At 33.9% G+C, this 16587-nt stretch overlaps 2 protein-coding genes across 2 annotated transcripts; both read left to right on the forward strand.

The window, feature by feature from the left end:
- The first annotated feature begins 8243 nt into the window (after positions 1–8243).
- Positions 8244–9547, forward strand: LOC132634384 (EPIDERMAL PATTERNING FACTOR-like protein 6). The gene is made up of 2 exons (XM_060350642.1): positions 8244–8665; positions 9020–9547. The coding sequence occupies exons 1-2, from the start codon at positions 8546–8548 to the stop codon at positions 9260–9262; spliced, it is 363 nt and encodes a 120-aa protein (XP_060206625.1). The 5' UTR covers positions 8244–8545; the 3' UTR covers positions 9263–9547.
- A 1721-nt stretch (positions 9548–11268) lies between these two features.
- Positions 11269–15928, forward strand: LOC132633483 (coatomer subunit zeta-1-like). The gene is made up of 6 exons (XM_060349930.1): positions 11269–11426; positions 11974–12133; positions 12968–13115; positions 13216–13293; positions 14539–14623; positions 15680–15928. Exons 1-6 carry the CDS (start codon positions 11403–11405, stop codon positions 15737–15739), a joined length of 555 nt encoding a protein of 184 aa, XP_060205913.1. The 5' UTR covers positions 11269–11402; the 3' UTR covers positions 15740–15928.
- The last annotated feature ends 659 nt before the right edge of the window (positions 15929–16587 follow it).

Genomic DNA, 16587 nt, shown 5'->3' on the forward strand with positions numbered 1-16587 from the left:
TGTGTGTGTGTGTGTGTGTGTGTGTATGTGTGTGGTGTTTAAGTTATATGTGTTATAACTTAAGTTATTTTCCAAGCATATAACTTTCTATTTTTTAATTTAAATAGATGTATATTATAAGTATATTCTTAGTATATTTTATGTATATCTAGTATAAATATGAACACAAGTAAATAGAAGAAAGCTCAATGAGCCATATATGTTATTCATTCATGGATAACATTTATTTGCAAGTTGTAGTTTTTTTTAACTTGCAAATAATACATGAGTTGCAAAAAAGTAGTAGAATAATAAAATCAAAAAGTGTCAATCATTTGGCTAATATCCACCATATCATATTCGGTCATTGAGATATCTTCATAGTCTTTCATTTGGTCTATTCCACTTGCTATCAAATCTTCAATCTCTTCCTCTTCGCCTTGCATCGCTTCTAAGTTTTGGTTGCGTCGCTCCGATCTAATCCAATCGCGAATGCAAACTAGTACTTGCAAGCTAAATCCGGATAATGAGTGTCTATGGTCTCCAATTTGTTGTCTTCCTTGGCTAACTGTACTCTCCGAAGCCACGGTTGATATTTGAACCGTAAGGATATCTCGAGCCATTCTTGAAAGTACCGGATGACTCGCTTGTATCTCTTCCACCATGCTAAGACGTCCAAATCATCTAGTTGGTTGATATCCACATTTGGATGCATCAAATAAAGGTGATATTCATCAAAATTTGCATTATGAGGAGGAGTTAGATGTGAATGTAAAACTTTTAAATTCGACAAACCCGACAAGCCCTTTTTGCTACTTCGAGAAGTACTATGGCGTGGAGCAATAGGTGTAGCACTTTCTTCCAAATTAGAATAATGACTAAAAAATTTTCTAAACTCGGCATCAATCGCGAGCTCGGTTTCATTTAAAGATGGTTCAACTTCCTCGTCAATTTATAAATAGTTATAATTTTGAGCAACCAATGCACTAGTATAAGACAATTTAAAACAAGGATTTAAAAGAGAACCCAATATAAATAAAGTTGGGATGGGAAAAAATACTTCTTAAATTTTGTTGTCATCTTAAAAATAGTCGCTTGATAACCGGATTTATCTTTATACTTATGTAAAACTCTAGTTATTTCCGCTAAGCAGGCTAAAATTTTCGGTTACCGTGGGATAGAATTGTCTAGAAAAAGTAAGAGTTGCATTATAAAAAATTTATAAAAATTTAATACATTCCTTAACATCTTCTCAATGGGTAATATTTAACCAATCATAACTATCCATATTAAAAATGGTTGTGAACTTGTTGTATGAGAATCCTATAATCACATGCTTGTTGTAACATAATGTGAGTGTAGTTCCACCTAGTGTCAACTTCTACTTGAATTTTCCTAGGTCTAAGGCCATTATGCAAACAAGAATTCTTAAAATTTCTCATTTTTTGCTTATTAGCATTACATAAAAGAAAAGCAACCGCATTTCTAACTTTTTGAATAGAATCTTCAAAATAGTCAGGACCATCCCTAACAATCAAGTTTAAAATGTGATAACTACATCTCACATGAAAAATATTTTTTAGTGGAGGGTTTAATTTCCTTTTTAAAAGACCAACCGCCTTTGTATTATTAGAAGCAATATCTAAAGCAATACAAAGTGTTTTTCTATAAATGTTAAGAATTTTCATAATAGTTGACATTGGATCCGCTAAAAATTTCCGTCATGACGACCTTTCCCTTCATCATATAAAAAAGATATAATTCTTTTTTGCATCACCCAATTACATCAACCCAATGACATGTAATAGCAAAAAAAATCTAACTTGTTAAGACTAAGACCCAAATTGACTGTAAGAGAAACACTACAATTTAAAGAATTAAATACATGGCGCAAATAAAATCTATATTTTTTATATAAATCTATAATATCCGATCTACAAGTACTTCTAGGAGTACCCTCAAACAACGGATTATAACAACGTTGAATATAAGTAACAAAACCAAAACCCGAAGGAAAGAAAAATGGTAGAGCATCAAAAACAATGAATTTAGCTATTTCTATACGATCTTTTTTCTTGTCATAGCTAAAACATTTACCTGTTTCTGGGTCTATTGTTAGTTGAATACCCCCCCCCCCCCCCCAACATTTGAACCCGTTTCCTCTCCCCAAATTTCCTTATGTTTACCTCTCATATTTTTAATAGAATTGATCAACAAATTTAAAGAAAATAATTAATTCGAAAAACATTAGCGCATGAAGTATATAAAGTTCTTTGATATTATTATAATGTAGAATTTATTTGAGAAACTTTTTAATAAAATATCAAAAGGTAAGCAAAAGACGGAAAGGCATATGACTGCGCCTCTACGCGAGAGTCTCATTTAGTCGAGGCCGATGGAGAATTTTACATATTTCTGTCAAAGCCTTCTTTTATTAAGTACAACACGATCTCTTCAGAAATTTAAAGAAAATATATGAAATTTGCATTTTAAAATGATAATGCAAGTTTTATAAATATTCATTTTTAATTTCTTTCCTGCGCAGGATTAATTTCTATTCTTTAGGTATCTTACTCTCAATTTTTAGTGTGTACTTCAAATAATTATAATTTTATATAATAATAATTGCAATAATGTATACCCTAACAAAATGATCTCCTTTTTAAAAATCTAACAATTAGTTGACCGTACGAGATTTATTTTGAGCAAATGAAAATTCAAGATGAATAACTAAAGAACTAAAAAAAAATTACAAGTTTATAACTCTCCTTGTTATAAAAAAGCAAAGTGCTGCCTGCGCATAGAGTATTCGTTCTTATGACTTTGATAAAATTGCAATTAAATCTTTTACGAACACAATGAAATAAGCTAAAGGGCATTGAAATTGAAGATTTATTTAACTTTAGCAATTGATAAATTTTCACGAAGATGTCCGTTGGATGATTTCGATAAAATTCAAATGACAGAAAGAAGCGTACTTCGCTTTTATAGAGGATGTCATTAAATCAAAAAAAGTTGTATCAAGATTATTTGTCAGACTTCTCGACTTAATCAAAAAAAGTTGTATCAAGATTATTTGTCAGACTTCTCGACCAATTATATTGTGCCTATTTTGTTATAGCTAAATTTTGATAGTGTAGTGGACAAATCCATGATTGATATAGTATATGCTCAAAATTTATCTATTAAAATAGTGAATTAGTATTATAGGTTAACTTTTAATTGTTTAATGCAATATTTGACTATAAAAAACTATCAAGGGGTGTAATGAAATGATAAGTATTTCTCCATCATTAACTAGAGATCTAAAGTTTGAGTTCTCAATAGGGAATCATTTTTAGTTAGAAGTGTTTTAACTTAACAATGAGACTTTCTAATATGAAAACAAATTTAGGTGAGCCCTAAGCCGAAACCGAATATCAAATGAAAAACCAAGAAAAATATGAGTGTCAAATTATTAGACCTGTGCTATGAAAATGTGTGTCAAATAGTTAAGTTATATTCATCATCATCGTTTAAAAGTGTAATAAAATTATTTTCTTGTTATGTTACTTATACAAAACAATATGACCATTTCGACTTGCTACGTTATATAGAGACTAATTAATGATCTGAATAAAACATTTTCCATAAACAAATTCTTCAAAGGAATTATTTCACTGTTTTCACAAAAAGAGATTGTTGAACTATTCCAGTGGTCGTGTAAAGAATATTCACGTCAAATGTGCAATCTTTTCTTTATGTTTCTGAAGAACAAATTCTTTCTAGAGAAAACATCAATAACCAAAAAAAAAATTAATTACGAATAAGTAAATTTCCAAAAATTAGATGTACAAATTTTGGCATGGAGATAATTTGAGGCTTTATCGTTCTTTATTGGGCCTTTGGGAAAAACAAGGCAAATTTATAGATATAACTATCTTTTATGAGGATCTTATTAGCTATCATTTTTCAAATTACAATTTGTAGCTTACTTTTAAGCAAAAGCCTCTTACAATACACTCAAATACAAAGAGAATAAGATAGGGAATATATGTAAGAAAATAAATGTTGTTGGCCGGGTTCGAACCTGGGCGAGCAGGTGAGGGCTTTGCCCAATAACCACTTCTGCCACTCCTACTTTATGTATTTTGGTGTAGCTACAAATGGTAATTTACAAAATCACTGTAGTAACTTAATATAAACAAATTAAAAGATGGTTATTATCAATAATTACCTCTTAGAAAAAGCTACACCAAGTTTTCGAAAAACAATGGTGCAATTCCCAGGATTTCCCTTATTTTGGGGAAGTCTGTAATTTTTGCCCATTAAATTGGTGGTCATTAGTTTTTCCCTTAGTTAGAACCGCTTAGTTTCGGGTTCAAACCCTCGCTCAGTAAAAAATTAAAAAAAAATCGCAGTTTAGAATTTTGCCTTAAGGTAGTGTTTTGAAGGTAAAATTCAGCCTTGCGAAATTTCTTTTTTTTTTTTACTGAGCTGGGGTTTGAACCCAGAACCTCGAAGTATTAGCGAAGGGCAAAATTAAAGACCACCCCAGAAGAAGGGAAATCCGCGCAAAAAAATGAAAACAATCTATGTTATCGGGCCCAATTGCATGATTATCCTTATTCAGGGGTGGTCTTTAATTTTTGCCCCTCAAATTGTTGGTCTTTAATTTTTTCCCTTCGTTTAAAATACCCCGAGGTTTTGGGTTTGAACTCCGACTCAGTTGAAAAATCATAATTTCACAACACAGAAATTCTTAGCAAAATTAGATCTGTTAGGTCTTAAGGCCTATTTCTTGTAGAATTCCAGTAGAGTAAAAAAAAAATTACAAGATAAACTTTTGCCTGAGGGCAAGTTCGCAAAATTTTCGCGAAGCCTTGCCTTGCAATTTTTTTTTTACTGAGCGCGGGTTCGAACCCAAAGCCTCGGGGTATTTTCGACCATTTTTTTAAGTGAAGGGCAAAAATTAAAGACCAACGCCTTTGAAGGGAATTCCGTGCAAAAAAAATGTTATTTTGCATCCCCCAAACCCAACATTTCCCAACTCTCTTTTTTCCTAAGTAATTGCATGGTTTGCCCTTCAATTGGACTGATCGACATGGGCATAAGTTCTTCAAGGCGCTGACATAACTTAAGGATATTATGATGCATAACTTTCCTTATAGACATAAGTTCTATTTTAAAGGACAAAAATTAAAGACTAGCACAAAATAGGGATAGCAGTGCAAATGACACAAATCCTGCATAAAGCAACATGGACTTGAGTAGTATCTCTCAACAACAACAACAACATATCCAGTGAAATCACACAATGTGAGGTCTGGAGTGGGTAAAGTGTACGCAGACCTTACCCCAACTTGAGGTTCGAATAACATTTCTAAAGATCAAAATAAGGGAAAATGACACAAATGGCCATTGGGGTGAAACTATTGACATCTGATAGCCCAAGAATCTTATTTTAGCCTTCTCAAAATAATTTCATTTTCTAGTCATTTTTCAACTAATTCCAGTATATGTATATAAACTGTATCATTCTTGTATAGAAAGTGTATCATACGTATAGAAAATGTATTCCTCATTTTTTAACTAATTTCAATATATGTATATAAACTATGTGATTCTTGTATAGAAAGTGTATCATATGTATAGAAAATGTATTCCTGTTTTTTTGTAGCGGACTTTTAGTGACGACTTAAAGTCGCCACAAAGGTCAATTTTTTCTTTTCTTGTAGTGAATAGGCTGGGGTGTGTATAGGCTCAAGATTGGGCTTTTTTCAACCTTTTCTTTTGGCTGGGGACCTCTCAATGTCCTTTAATAAAGGAAGGAAACACATTCGCTAGAGGAAGGGGTTGAACCTTCGATCTTGTGGTTAACAGCCACACGCTCTAACCAACTCAGTTACTCCAGCTGCCTGCTTGCCAAATTAAGAATAGTATACTAATACGGCTGATTTATGCAAACACTCCATTTTTTAAGCCACCCCATTTAGATTTTGTCCCTTTAAAAATTGTGCAAATTTAACCTTTGAGAAATTCCCTTTCAGATAACATTTTTGCTCATACATTGCTCATTCTTTGCAGATAAAATATTATACTACTGTCTAACATTTGCTATTTACATAACTTTAGATCGACTTCTAATGTTATGCATAAAATTTTCAGTTTGCTCAAAAGAGATCTTTAGATTATAATTTAAATGATTCATAAATTACTCCTAAGAGAAATAGAAAAAAGTCATTTAGTAAATAAATATTCCAAAAGTAACAAAAATTCATGACTTCGCATCTGTCCAGCTGGTCCACTTACAATCGTCATTTTGTTACTTCATACACACTCCTTTACTGTACCCGAAAGTGAGAGTAGGCATAAAGAAAGATCAAAACCACAAATTTCAGCTAGAATTTGATTGGGACCAGATGGGTAGCTAGTTGGATAAATGAATTAGATGCATCAACATATAAGGAAAAAAGTTTTTTGGTGTATGGCCTGTAATACCTATACTATAATTTTCTCTTTTAGGTGTTAGCATATTTTAAGCCCAATATATTAAACTGTTCAAAATCTTGAACACAGAAAGCATGGTCATTGAATGACAGAAACCACAGTGTATCATCAAATCATTCACTGATTGACGTCAATGAAAATAATACTCCATAAACAGTCCCAAAATGAAACAAGCACTCTGAAATATACATGATGTTGTTTAACTAACCTGTCTTAATCCATACTTTTAACTCCACCAACATCCCTCAATTGCACTGACCAAATTGGTTATTGGCTTACTATTAACTTCAATCTTTTAGACGAGTTACAACTTCATCTACGCATTTGGTAGAATTCAATAATTTTGACTAATCACGTATTTATGTTTAAAAATCCACTTAAGATATAAATAATCAAGAATTCAATAAACTTTAATTTCTTGAATCCAGAAAACACAGGCTGTTATATTACATTCCTACTACCTGACTTGTCTGGACATGCTACTTCACTGCCACTCATCAGCTAGTACTACAGCAAAAGAAAATGAAAAACAGTGCATTGAATGGTACTTATCAGCTTTCCTTTTATATGTACTTGCTTCCCAGATTTGGTTTCACAGTTCTTACCTCAAATGTTAAAAGAACCAAACAAAAGAAAAGCTTGTTTAATTATTGGCTCCTCATTCTTCTCCATTATTTATTGCAACTCATTATTCAATGCTGATGCTGCAATCAGCTGCACTTACTTCACTTAGTTTAACTTTAGCCTAATAGTAAAAAAGTCAATGGAAGGCTTCATTTCTTTGGTAAAATAAAATTCAGAAACCTTTGCATGGTCCAATAGAAAATCAAGCTCTTCTTTTTGGATAACAAGAACTTTTTGGGTCACAGTGCTTCCCTATCTATGAAAGTAGTTAACTACTAAGTAGTTATACATTTTTTGTTTAGGCTTAATATATAGTGAACTCTTTAAATTTGTTAGGATATTCCATTTGGACACTCGAACTAATCCCTCGTTTAATTGAACACTTAAACTCCTAATAAATTGTTCCAATTAGACACTTTCAGTTCAAATTTTGGAAAAAGGTTTGCATGTTTTCATTCGTCTATTAGGTAGTTAAGTTAACCACATAAATATGTCATCTCCTTTAATTATACGCATCAACCTCAAGTAGAAAGTGTTTGGGGTTTTTACGACTTATTGAGGAGAATGCGTATAATTAAAGGAGATGAAATATATTACTATATTGTTGACTTAACTACGTGATATATGAATGAAAACAAACGCAAAAAAAAAAAAGTTTCAAAATTTGCCACAAAATATTAATGGGCTGGCTATGTATTCAGCCTATTGTTTAAGTTCTGTTTACTAATACAGATTTAAATCATTTTGGTACTGAATTTATCAGATATTGATTCTGTGTACTTATTTCTTGACTTAAAAACTGAAAAAAATTTAAAGAAAGATTTTTTTTGCTTGTCCAATTTCAAGAATGTGACCAAAAGAGGGAATAGGTGGCTCTGCAGTCTAGGCACCCACAATTTTCCCTTTTAATTAACCTGCCATTTCTATAGGCTGCTGTATTCAGGTTTTACTTAGAACCTAAAAAGGGTACTTCCAGTTTCATTTCAAGATTTGAAGCAACGTGTACATAAAGGAACAAGAAAAGAAATAAAGAAAATAGATTAATCATAAGGTGAATTGAGTTGTCAAAATAAGACTAGTAGTACAACTAATACTATTATTCAAGGAAAAAAAGTTGTAAAGTTGTAGGCTTTTTGCCAGAAAAATGCAGGAAAAGATAATACTATCACTTGTTTGAGAAGTAAAGATTTCGTTTTTACCGATACAAAAACTTACAGAGAGGCTTAGAGAAATCCAAGGAGCTTTTTGGTAAATGGGAGTTTGAGAATTTTGAGCCTCCTATTTTTCCTTTGCTTCCTTTATAAAGCTATCATGATATGTACACACTTGAAGTGGGCCAAATGATCAATCTTCAATTATTCTAGATCCTCTGTTTTTGTCTGATAGCTCTGTCTCTTTCTCTTTCAAGACTTTCACTGCCTCATATATACAAACATTGATGTGCAAGTAGAAAATGAAGGGTAAATTCTGCTGTTTTCTCTTAATCATGTTTGCACTTTGTTTAGCCTGTGTTAGAAGCAGGCCTTTGGCACCAAATCAACAATCTCTTCGGAACAAATTGAGTACAAATGAGGTAACTCTCAAAATCCTGTCTTTGATTTCTCTTTTTTCTTGGGGGGCGTTTGGACATAAGAATTGTGAAATTTGAAACAAAGTGGCAGTAAGTATTTGTTTTCAAGTTTAAAATGGCGGAGTATTTAAATATTGGATTTGTGTTTAGACGTGAATATAAATTGGAGCTGTTTTTAAAATTTTGCGAATGATTTGGAGTGAAAATTGTAACGATTCTATGTCCAAACAATTTTCCGGAATACTATTTTGAAAAAAAAGCCAAACTATCCCCGGCCAAACTGGCACTTAATCAGTTCATTGAAACGTACTAAACAAATTCTTTTTTTCTTTTTTTTCAATTTTCTTCTACCCCTAGGGAAGTATGAGCACTGAAGTACAAGGACAAGTGAAGGAAGAAGAAGAAAATAGTAGTGTGAGTAAAGAAGAGAAGGTAATGCTAGGATCAAGTCCACCAAGTTGTGAGCACAAATGCTATGGATGTATGCCTTGTGAAGCCATACAAGTACCTACTAAAACGGGTCGAGTTGGAGTTCAGTACACTAATTACGAACCTGAAGGTTGGAAATGCAAGTGCGGGCCTGCACTTTACGCTCCTTAGTCCTACGCTAAATTGGAGTACTTTGACGTTGTATGAGTTAAGATTATGTATAGTGGGTCCTTAAGAAATTTTGTTGTTATTAGATGTTTTTGTAGAAAAAGAAAGAGTAAGGCAGTTTTCATGGATGGTTTAATCTTCTAACTCTTGGTTTAAATTTACTCTTGTTAGTTTATTTACTCCAAATGCTGCTTTGACACTTAGTTTGATCTTGAGGAAAAATTCAGTGGTCAATTTGTAATTTGAATCTCAATGGCTTCCTAATTACTGTAGTCCTTTTATGTATTTTCTTCGTATAATTAACTACTATGAAATATATATACATCTTTTATGAAGATACATTGAATTTTTTTGTAACTACATTAGAATTACTACTAGCTAACTTAGGATTCAAAATGTAGTTTAAAACATAAATTTTGTGGTCATGTTTATACGAGTTGACTCGTGAAGTGGCAACCTATGTCAAAGTCAAAACGTAAGGGGATGGGCCTGATCAACATGATTCATCAACTACACAAGAGTGATAGATTCATCAATCTATGAGCAAATCAATAAGCACTACTTTTCCTTTGTTTATAATTTTCTCTAAAACAAAATTTATAAAGAAAAAGAAATGCCTAGGGCCTCACAAATATAGACGGGGCAAGTGCAAAATAGCCGATTTGAGGATCTTCATAGCCAAAGTATATTAATTTTTGTAAGTTTGTGCCTTCAACATCAACTTCAGAAACTGAAATTGAAGAATCCGCGTATGAAGCTATAAACTTCAGACAACGGGCCTAAGTTCATAATAAAATATATGAGGTTTAGCAAATTTAGAGTTTGGTTTGACATTTCAAAACTTCGGACTCTTATCTTATCTGAACTTTGATAACTCATTCAATTATTTTGCTTATAGTACCTCCACCTCATTTTTATTTCACTCATGGTACATTATTTATTTCACCATCCAAACTTAAATTATTCATGAATATCATTTTACTCATTTTCCCCTCATCCACAATACCTCAACTTCATTTATTATTTTTTAGCACAAAATTAGTCAAAATTATAAAGAAATTTAAGGGAATTTACAATAAGATAACTAAAACAATTGGAACAAAAAGAACATTACATATTCTAGTCGTATAACACTTAGGGGTCGTTTGGTTTAAGGTATAAGCTGGGTTATCCCAACACTAATTTTTATACCATGTTTGGTATAAGGTATAAATTAGTGCTCGGATAAATTTATACCTTATACCAAACATGGTATAAAAATTAGTGCTGAGATAACCCAGCTTATACCTTCTTAACCCACTTATACTGGGATAAATTAGTCCCGGGATTATAATCTCGGGACTAATGAGTCCTTAAACCAAACGACCCCTTAGGGGTCGTTTGGTGTATGGCATAGGCTGGGATATCCCACCCTTGGGATTATGCTTCATTTTTGTACTGTGTTTGGCAAGAGGTATATACCTCCTGCCAAACACAGTAGAAAACGAAGCATAATGCCAAAGGTGGGATATCCCACCTTATCCCAAAAGGTGGGAAAAATTAGTCCCGGAATTATAATCTAGGGATAATTTTGGCTACCTACCAAACGACCCATTAGTGTCATGAAATTTGTTAATGAACACTGAGCAAAATTTTTGAAGTCGAAGAGGAGGAAAGAGTTTACCAAATTGGCTACAAGTTAAATAATTTAAGAAAAATGAATATGAGCCCATTTGGATTGGCTTTTAAGTTGCTGAAAACATTTTTTTTTTTTTAGTGTTTGGCTGGCCAGTTTAAAGTCATTTTGTGCTTAAAATAAGTCAAAAAAAATAACTGAGCCCGTTTGACTTAAGTTATCTAAAGCAGCTTATAAGCTGAGCAAAAAAAAAGTTTTTTTTTTTTAGCTTATAAGCTGAAAAACTGTTTTTTTTAAGCCCATTCAAACAGACTCTACAGCTTTAAGAATGGGCTATCGAGTGCAATTGCTACACTATGATATGGGCTGGGCTTGATTGAACTCTCAAAAGGTTCATCACGCTAAACCCTCATTAACGGCCCAATATTAGCCTCACCAAAAAATATTTATTCTAATCAGCCCCCACACTTTCCAAATCCGACACAAACAGCACTCAAATTTTCACCGTAGTGAATCCTTCTTTCATCAATGGCCGGTTTCCTTCTAAATCACGTACGTCTTCTTCCTCTTCATCTCTAGCACTTTTTTTTTGTTTTGTGCAAGATTTATTTCTACTAAAATAAGAATTCTTCAATAAAGTTTACATTTTTTTCGCAAGATCTGATATTTCAATGCTCAATTATCTGATAATCTTCTGTTTTAGTGCGATGACCATCATTTGTTAATTTAATCGCCTTTTGATTTCAATCAATTAGATCTCACTCGGTACAGAAGCACATATCACGGTTTAATAATATACTCTCTTCCTTCGTTCATGTTTACTTGTCCATGTTTGACTTCGCAATAAATAAAATGACAATTTTACAATAATTGAAATCAATCTAGCATGATTTAAAAGTTGCGCATCCACTAACAATTCCTTGAAGTTAACAGTCGAATAATTAATAAGAAGGGCAAAATAGGTATGACTCTTGGTTTTCCAAACTGGACAAGTAAAAGTGGACATCTATTTTTAGTATACTGGACAAGTAAAAATGGACGAGGGAGTAGTTTGGTACTTGCCTGATGTGAGTGAATGGTGATTTGTTTGATTGTGTAGGATTCTTGTCCTGTGATAAAGAACATACTTCTTTTGGATTCGGAAGGGAAGCGTGTAGCTGTTAAATACTATTCTGATGACTGGCCGACTAACAGCGCCAAGCTTGCCTTTGAGAAGTCCATTTTCACCAAGACTCAAAAGACAAATGCTCGGACCGAAGGTATTGCTTAGAGATCTATTCTCGCTTGAATGATCTTCGATCTTCGTGTCTGAATTTCTACTTAGCATGCTTCTGTGGAATACAGTTGCATTTGCTTTCTTATTCAGTATCCGGTGGATTCTGGTGATAACCATATTTTTCTGATGTTCTTCGTCGTCTCACTAAGAGTACAAAAATGGTCCCTTATGTTTGATGGTAGGTTCCAAATAGTCCTTAAAGTCTGCACTTAACAATTTTGGTCCTTTAAGTTTACCCTCCGTAAAATATTTACTTAAAGTATGCACTTAACAGTTTTGGTCCTTTAAGTTTGCCAAAAGTTAACACTTTTGGTCTCCGTAAAATATTTACTGAACTTTATCGGTTAGATTCGATGGGAACTATGAAAAAAAGGAAATTAGAGGGAACTCACATTTAGAGGTACAATATTTGTAGTTTTTGCTATTTTTAATTTATTTCTAGAGTTTGGTGTGCAGCCTTTTGAGGTGTAATTTTTGCTATTTTTAATATCTTTTAGTGTTAGCGTTCTTTTGTGTTGCATATTTTAAGATTTGATGGGACCTTCTTGGTGTTTATAGTTAAATCATTTTTTTCCATCGTTTCCGTCATCTAACTGGCAGAGTTCGTAAATATTTTTTGGAGACTAGAAGTGTTAACTTTTGGCAAACTTAAAGGACCAAAATTGTTAAGTGCATACTTAAGGGACTATTTTGAACCTACCCTCAAATATAAAGGACCATTTTTGTCGGTTTTCTGATTTCTCTAGCTACTGTGAAAGGTTTGATTTTGAATGTGCTTAATTTGTTTGGGCTTACCTTTTAAATTTTCTATCTGCAGCTGAAATAACAATGTTTGAGAACAACATTATTGTTTACAAGTTTGTGCAAGACCTCCACTTCTTTGTCACTGGAGGTGATGAGGAAAATGAACTAGTTCTAGCCACTGTACTTCAGGGTTTCTTTGATGCAGTTACCCTTCTCCTAAGGTATTTTTAGTAAAGGCTTTAAAAATTCTCCGTGATTTCAGAATTGAGATCTCTTGGTCTGTGCAAATTTGCTGACTAATCCACCGTGTAATTGTTTCAGGAATAACGTTGACCAGAGGGAGGCACTTGAGAACTTAGATCTTATTCTTTTATGCCTTGATGAGATTGTGGATGGAGGGTAAGTCTAGCATGTAGTCTTTGGCTTTCCCCAGTATTTCACTTTCCATTTCTTGTTTTGTTGTTGTCATGGAATATTAAATTTATTACTTGTTCAAGCCAAAGAATATAAAAACAAGATATAATTGGCGCAATGCTTTGGAGTTGAGTGTAAATGCAAATAGGAATTTAGCCTGCGTTAATGAAGTTGAAGAGAATCCTCTGTGCAAATATGTGTTCAGACTTTTTACAGGAGACTCCATGGTAGTTACTCTTGAGTATTGGGTCTTTATTTGTTGTACAGATAGATAACAAATTCCTAGTTACGAACCGACACTGGCACGGGAGAATTTCTCGGTTATCAAAGAAAAGAATATAAGAAACTCATTGTTTAACATTTGTCCGTCCACAGTCTTGTAGGACTGGACAGTGGCTTGCATTGTGGATGCATTTTGTTTAATCACCCGAAACAGCATTACCTCTCTTACCTACCTAAATGGTTCTCAGGTAAAGGAGAAAATCCTCTTGCAAAAACTAAATAATGCTTGTACACGTATAAAATCACCTATATAGGTAAAACCAAGGACAGTATTGCAATGTGCTTTTGACTTGGCCATGGATATGGGTTCCCCTCAGTAGTTTTGCATTTCCTTCCCTTATATAGAAAAAGAAAGAGTTGAAAATAAAGAGAGAACCGGAGAAGGTAGAGTACCATACTTCTTATTAGACAGACATGCTCATTTTCATCAGCTTTTGGGCATATCTTATGGAAATCAAACAAACAGATTTTTCATGTGAAAGCTGAACGCTTGGCTGCTAGTTGGAGGGTGTAAACAATTAGCTCACTGCAGAGCAGAATAAATTTATTCTATGCTGTTGTCACCAGGAAATTTTGCTCCATTGTGCCGTAATCCAAGCTTTAGTTTGCCGGTTTTTATTGTCTTCTTATTTTTTGCCATGATGGAATAACGGGTTTTGTTATCTTGGGAATTTGACATTCGTTTCATAAGTGAACCGAAAGAGTGTTTATTCAAATACAATTCCTTCAGTAGTTTGATTGTAATCTAGCTCTCTTGTCATAGGATACTTTTATTGGTCTAGTTGTCCGCCAGCTTTTACAAAGTAGATAATTAACAACTACTATTACTGTTATGGTTCAAGTACCATATTCATCCTATTAACCACTTTGCATTGTTGCCTTCTGTTCCAACTTCTACAATCGACATTTTTACTAAAACTTTTTGGTTTTTTGGAATGTATGCTGCAGGATGGTGCTAGAAACTGATGGTAATGTTATTGCTGGAAAAGTCTCCAGTCATAACATGGATGATGGAGCACCCTTGTCCGAACAGGTAAGCAACATGTTCTTTCTATTGCTGAATCATACTTTAATGGCGGTATAATTGTTAGGATTGTAGAATCAATTTACCTTTCCTTGCCTTCTTATAAAGGTTCATCAATCTTATGGATTATAGGACAGATAACAGGCTTAATAGATCCCGTAATTAACGACACCCTCCCCCCCCACCCACCCACACACACACACACACACAAAACATCCCTTGCAAAGGTCTGAAAATCAAGCCATTCTTGGTCTATAATGTTGCTTGGGCTGAAACTGAAAGGGGCAGTGGGGCACCGGAAATTTTCTAGTGGGCAATGTTTTAAAACGTCTCATACTCTAGGCTTAGCTAGAACCATTTTGCAGTTAATGTTTTCTAGACTAGGTTTGTAGTTAGAAATCTCCTAGATCGTCCCAAAATGCCCTGGGCGCCTTCTTTAGCTCATAAAGAATGCAACTGCGTTGACCCGCAAGGGTGGCTCAGTTGGTTGAGCATGGGGCTTTCATAATGGAGGTCTTAGGTTCGAAACCCCTGCCAACGACAGCAGGGGATTTGCCTTCTGGGTCGAGCTCGTCGCACGGGGCTTGCCTAGTGCGGGTTACCTCTCCTGTGTGGTTTGCGAGCTATTGCACAGGAGCTGGGTTTACCCTGTGCGCACCCAAAGGGTAGCGGCTGCGGGTTCCTATGTCATAAAAAAAAAAAACAACTGCTTTGGTAATGTTCATAGTAAATTCATTTTTTGTTAGATTATAGTAAGTTTTACAACAACTACTCCTCAGCGCATCCCCCCTCCCCCCCCCCCCCCCCCCCCCAACCACCCAAGTTAGCTTGTTAGCGTGAATTTCTTGTAGCATAGCCTTTAAATAAGAAGCTATTGCATATTAATCAGTTGAAGGAATCCAAACCAAACAGTAAATGTATCCAATGGCTGAACTGATTTGAAGACTTCTTGCAAATATGTATCTAGTTTTGTTCTCAAACAACTTAGTTGAAATGTTCATCATCTTGGCTTTCTCTGTTTATTTGAAGTATTTGTTTTATCTTAATGTGTCTTGCAATTTTCAGACTATTACTCAAGCTTTGGCAACAGCGCGCGAACATTTGACAAGATCACTTCTCAGATGAATTTTCTTCGAATTTGCTAGAGCAATTATTTTTGACGTAATTCTTTGTGATTCTATTTTGTAGTTATTTTTCTTTATGATGGTGATGTTGCGTATCAGTAGAGTCGTTCATTTTAAACCATTTCAAAATGTTCTACTGCCTGTACTAGAGTAAGTGGAGGCCAGCCATTATGCAATTTGGATCGACATATTATTATGTGTTTCTTTAATCCATTCCTTTTAACTCACTATAAGAACAATAAGTCATAAACAAACCATCAAGTATTTCATAACCTAAAGAGACGAATAGGACTCTACTGGTATCTTAACCTCTCGATGAGAATGGAATTTGGATCATGTTGTGAACCTACTTATGAGTGGAATTTCATTGACAAGCAAATTCTTCGGGAAAACAAACATTCTCTTAAAAAGAATTGTGCAAAACAACAATATTTCTCTTCTTGACAAGGCCATCATCAACCAGGAGCTAATTTTCTGGTGCATTTGGTCTGAGAAATAGAAGATGCTTTGATGAACCGTAACTTCCTGTATCGCCCTGAAATCAAAGCGTTCTATACAACTTTTTTGAGATTTTTTTTGGATTTTGTCAGTTGACTAGTCATAGCCTAAGTCTCTAGTTGTCGACAAATATCTTTCCTCGACCATGTTGTTTTTTAAGATTAAGTGAGGTGGTTATGTTTTTTGGAGTCCGGAACCAAAATGCCCCCAAAAAAAATCATTTTGAATCAAAATACCCCAACAAAAAAAAATATTACAAAAGTACCTTTAGCGCATTAAAATACTGCGCTCTATTACTTAATGGAGACGGAGCCGTTAAGTGCTATAGCGCAGTATTTTACTGCGCTATAC

The sequence above is a fragment of the Lycium barbarum genome, chromosome 3 (assembly GCF_019175385.1).
Source record: "Lycium barbarum isolate Lr01 chromosome 3, ASM1917538v2, whole genome shotgun sequence".
NCBI lineage: Eukaryota > Viridiplantae > Streptophyta > Magnoliopsida > Solanales > Solanaceae > Lycium > Lycium barbarum.